Here is a 5217-nt window from a genome sequence, read left to right as displayed (position 1 = left end):
TCTGACAAAATAAGATTACTATAAAGAATTGCTACCTATTACTTTTAATAGGGGAGCTTATTAATAGACTATTAGGCGTAAAGATATTTACAAAATTAGATTTAAAAGATATATACTATTAAATCCGGATTAAAGCTAGTAATAAGTGGAAAACAGCGTTCTAAATATAGTACGGCCACTTTAAGTACCTAGTAATGCTATTTAGGCTTACTAACGCACCGGTAATATTTTAAGCCTATATTAATAAGGCATTATTAGGCCTATTAGACACGATATATATAGTCTACCTTAATAATATTATAGTCTACTCTAATAACTATAAAGCATATACGCACTATATATAAATAGTACTAAAAAGACTATAGAAATATAAGCTCTATATGTCGGTATCACCCAAGTGCACTTGATTGGCCTATTAACTGTTGAATTGATTCTTGTCTAATAGGTATCGAAAGCAGAGGATCGTAAGGATCGCGGTGCCTAAATAGGGGGCTGATGAGTCACCCTAAGGGTAACTAATCAGAGACACGACGACGACGCGACGATGACACGACGACGACACGTAACCACGTAACTTCTGTCCATATATTCCGACACTGGCAGTTCTTTCTTTGTGCGTAAAACAGCTATCCTAAGACACGTGACCACGTAACCTTTATCCATACATTCCCACACTGGCAATTCTTTCTTTATGCCATTAATAGTTTGTAGCTGCCGCAGGCGCCAGCAGATTCGAGAGGGAGGAGGATGGGGAGCGCGCTAGCGTTGTAGACGCGCTGTTGACGTGATCTTCGACGTGGCAGATCTGCAAGGAAGGCAGCAGACGGTGTCGGGATTTGTACAAGGCAGCTGTCGAACTATAGCTGCTGATTTTGTAGAGGTAGAATCGACGGGGTGTTGTACGTCGAAGGTAGGTAGGATCTCGTAGGTTTGCTGTCAAGAGGTAGGCAATTTAAGATGTAGTTGACGCGTTTCGGACGTTGACCTGGGACCCTAGGTTTAGTAACACTTCTGACCTAAAGTACTCGACCAAATCTTCGTAAACGTGGTTGTTCTGCGTAATGGACGCAACTTGGTATCTCCTAGTACTTAGTGACACTTCTGTTACTAGTTTTCCGCAAGTCTAAGGTAGCTGGGTGTTTTGGTGCTGCTAATGCTGCTAGGTTGTTGGATGCTGTAAAAGCTGGTATGCTGTGTACGGCTAGAGCGCTGCCGTAGTACTGCTGGGGTAGCTGCTGAGGTAGCTGCTGGGGTACTGCCCGAGGGCTGTTGGATGTTGATTTGTATGCTGAGCACACTAGGTAATGGTTTGCTGCTGAGTTGCGTAGCTACGCTGGGGTACTGCGTAAAGCAGTTAGGTANTTGGATGTTGGGTGCTGTAAAAGCTGGTGTGCTGTGTACGGCTAGAGCGCTGCCGTAGTACTGCTGAGGTAGCTGCTGCTGGGGTACTGCCCGAGGGCTGTTGGACGTTGGGTGCTATTAAGCTGGGGGTACGGCACTTAGTGAAGAGGTCGTACTGGGGGTTGATGCTGTTGAGCTGGGGGTACGGCGCTCAGTAAAGAGGTCGTACTGGGGGTTGATTTGCTGCTGTAGAATGTCTTATGCGTTGCGTATTTGTCGTATATTCTAAGCTGCTAGGGTTGGGTGCTGCCGGAGCTGCTGGTGTGGTTTTACTGCTAGGTACTAGAATACTGCTTGCGATCAAACGAAGCTGCTGGGGCGGCAAGTGAACCTTATTGCTCTATAGCCAACCGGTAAGGTTAACCATTAATCAATGTCAGTATCACCCAAGTGCACTTGTATGGCCTATTAACTGTTGAATTGATTCTTGTCTAATAGGTATCGAAAGCAGAGGATCGTAAGGATCGCGGTGCCTAAATAGGGGGCTGATGAGTCACCCTAAGGGTNACTAATCAGAGACACGACGACGACGCGACGATGACACGACGACGACACGTAACCACGTAACTTCTGTCCATATATTCCGACACTATATAAACCTAAAAAAGTGTATATTCTATACTACTAGCATTAATTTTCTAGGCTTTATTATTAGCGTTAATAAAGTATTAATGGAGAAAAGTTAGGTGGACGCTATTAGGGAATAGCCCTACCCTATAATATTTAGAGAAGTATAGATTTTCTTAGGCACAGCGAACTTCTACTAAACGTTTATTATTTATTATTTATAAGTAATACTCCTAATTACTAATCTACTAAAAGGATCTAAGAATGGTAAGAAGTTAGGACCCTTTATATTTAGGGAAGCTGCTAAGTAGGCTATAGACCGGTTAAAGAATTTATTTATATCGGTGCCTATCTTAATATACTTTTACTAGGAGCTATATATATACCTTAAAACGGATATATCCAGCTTCGCCCTAGGGGCAATTATATCTTAATTAAAAGACGGAAAATAGCATCCTATGGCGTTTTAGTTAAGAAAAATAACCCCTATAAAATAGCGTTATATAACGCATAACTAGGAGTTACTTATAATAGTCGCAATAATAAAGCACTAGCGATATTATTATATAGGAAGTAATTACCCTATTAAAGTCCTTACAGACTATAACAACCTAGAATACTTTATAACTATAAAGGTATTAAGCGGTTAATAAGCTAGATAGGTAAAAGCACTATTATAGTACGACTTTAAAATTATATACTGCCTAAGAAAGACAAATCTTATTAATAGGTTATTAAAATATTTAGATTATAAAATAGGAAGGATCCAGAACAGTATAGAGGAAATAATCCCTATATTATAAAATTTACTCCATTAAAAAAGAAAATGGAGATCTAACTGCCGTTTTAGGAGGGTTCTGTCGCTGTTTTTAGAGGTTACATCGCTAAAATTCCCCGCCGCCCTAAGCCTCTTGCTTACCAGTCTAACGTTAAGCCTCTCGCTTACCGCCCTGTGCCCTATTTTATGAGGAGACTAGTTTATCTAGAAATGTAAACCTTCTACGTGCCTGGCGCTAAAGCTATATATACTCTATAGCTTCTACCTCTGATCCGTTTAACCTAGGCCCTATTTCTCTTATTCTTTACCCTCCTCTCTCCTTAACCTTATATTACTCTCTAGATCCTTCCCGCTATTATTACCCTAAGTTCTCTTTTACCTCTATAGAATGCGGCGCGCTTAACTATTAGATTATAGCTTATTATTTAGCGTTACTAATAATAAGTATATAGACATGGATAGCGATAGTAATAGCTACGGGACAGAACTAACCGTCTTTAATAGTAATACTGACAGTAATACCGATAGTAACGCCAACTGCGACGCCGACAGTAGCATTAACTATAACGCTAATAGTATTGCTAGATCTAACGATGCTTATAAAGCGCCTACTTAAGCATAGCTTTATAAGGATTAAGACTATCCACTAGAATACTACCTTAAATAGTTAAAAGAGTTTAAGGAATCTAATTTTATGACGTAGGACTATACTAATAGTAGTACGAATCTCTTTAACCGCATTAAAGAGCACTAGTATTAGTAAGTAATAACCTATTTAGCGGCTTCCTTTTAGGCCTAACTTAGCGGAGAGCTAATAATTTCTAGATACTGCACCTATATAGGGAAAGACCCTAAGAAAATATACTAAGTCCTCTCGCTTCGGCTCCTTTATAACTTCTTTAACTAATTTCTAAATTAGAAATAAGGGAAAGGGGGTAGGAAATAGTACGGGATAAAGGCTTCTAGCTTGCTTAGCTTATACTAGAAATACTATCGCCTTATATATAAGAAAGCGACTAGTAGGAAAATTTCTAGTAAACTAAACCGCTAAATATATAAGGTAATTATATTCCTAGTTAACCCTTTAACCTAGTAAGGTAGAGCGGAGCTAAGATATCTTTCTTAGGTACTTTGGAAACTGGTAAAGAAATATAGCTTAAGCAAGAAAAAGTAAGAAAAGACTGTTATGGACGCGGAGGATCTCGCCCTAGTTTTTAAGACTAACTTAGTTATAATAAGGAAGAAATATATAGTTAGACGATATCGGATATAAGTCTATTTCTTACTATAGCTAGGCTTTTACATTGCAAGCTGACCTAAAGCTCTTCTTAATCTATGCTACCGACATATAATAGTTACACTTATTTATAACCTAGAAGGCGGGCCTTATAAAATTATGCTTAAGTTTATATTTAAATTCACTAAGGAATATCTTAGCATAAAAGAAGCGTACGTTCTCTTTCTACCCTATTCCTTTTACCTTATACTTATAGAGAACTAGTAATACTTTCCTAATTCCTAAGATTATCTTTAACCCTTTACTTATTCTTAGCCCTTATATCTTTCTCCTAGGCCTTCTCTTTACTAATTAAGCTTTTAAACCCCCTAATCTAACGTCCGCAAAGCAGCTTAGTAAGCTATATATTAAGCCTAGGCGTAACAAGTTACCGCTACCACTCTATTTAGACCTAGATAATATCCCTATATTTTAGCAATTGATTAAAACCCCCTACGGCCACAAGGTCTTACTTAATTAGCCTTTACTATACTTAACTCTTTTGCCCTAGATTAAGGACCTTAGCGCAATTACGGGATTTCGGTAGGTTGCGCGCCCATATAGTCTCCATTACGGCGTAGGCAAGGCATTTAATAAAAATAGTAAGTTCTATTATATAGAGCTAGTTCTACTAAAACCTTTCTAACGCCTATACTACCTAGGTAACGTAAGTAACGCCCTTTAAAACCTAATAATGCAGCACGCCGACGCTCGAATATTCCTAAAGCACTACCTTTTGTGGCGTGTTGGCGTAGATATATAGGTAATCGTTTAAGGCTTAGAGCCTTAAGAAAAGTTAATAAAAGCGGTATACTAAATAAGCCGATTAATTAACCTATAGCGGCCACAGCACCTAATAATAGAATAATTCTTATTAGTAAACGAGAACCTATATATTTATACTTTAATTAAAATTTAAAATAAGCTAAAGCATAGCCTTAAGGGCAAAGCTATAGGGAATATAAAATACTAAAAGCTTAGCCGGGAAATTATAAATGAAAGGTAACGTTAAAGAAATATACTATTAGAAAATATTAAGAAGAATTAGGATAACAAATAAGCTATAATTAATATTAAGCGGCAGCTTTCTGGGGATAAATTTAGCGAGGATATTAAAGCAACCTTAGAATCTAGTAATAATAGATTAGTTAAATACAAACGCCTTATTAAAGTAATTATAACGCTTCCTAGCGTA

At 38.0% G+C, this 5217-nt stretch overlaps 1 protein-coding gene across 1 annotated transcript; it reads left to right on the top strand.

Moving 5' to 3' along the window:
* Positions 1-236: 236 nt before the first annotated feature.
* On the top strand, positions 237-2087 carry K441DRAFT_537157 (uncharacterized protein; the record flags this gene model as incomplete). Its single annotated transcript, XM_067642459.1, has 2 exons — positions 237-302; positions 1920-2087. Coding segments are annotated over 2 exons (234 nt in total), but the record flags the coding sequence as incomplete, so codon positions are not given.
* Between the last annotated feature and the right edge of the window lie 3130 nt (positions 2088-5217).

This window comes from Cenococcum geophilum (genome assembly GCF_001692895.1).
Source record: "Cenococcum geophilum 1.58 unplaced genomic scaffold K441scaffold_3, whole genome shotgun sequence".
In the NCBI taxonomy this organism is placed as follows: Eukaryota; Fungi; Ascomycota; class Dothideomycetes; order Gloniales; family Gloniaceae; genus Cenococcum; species Cenococcum geophilum.
The sequence above is the reverse complement of the archived record's forward strand: the minus strand, read 5'-3'. Positions and strand labels throughout refer to the sequence as shown.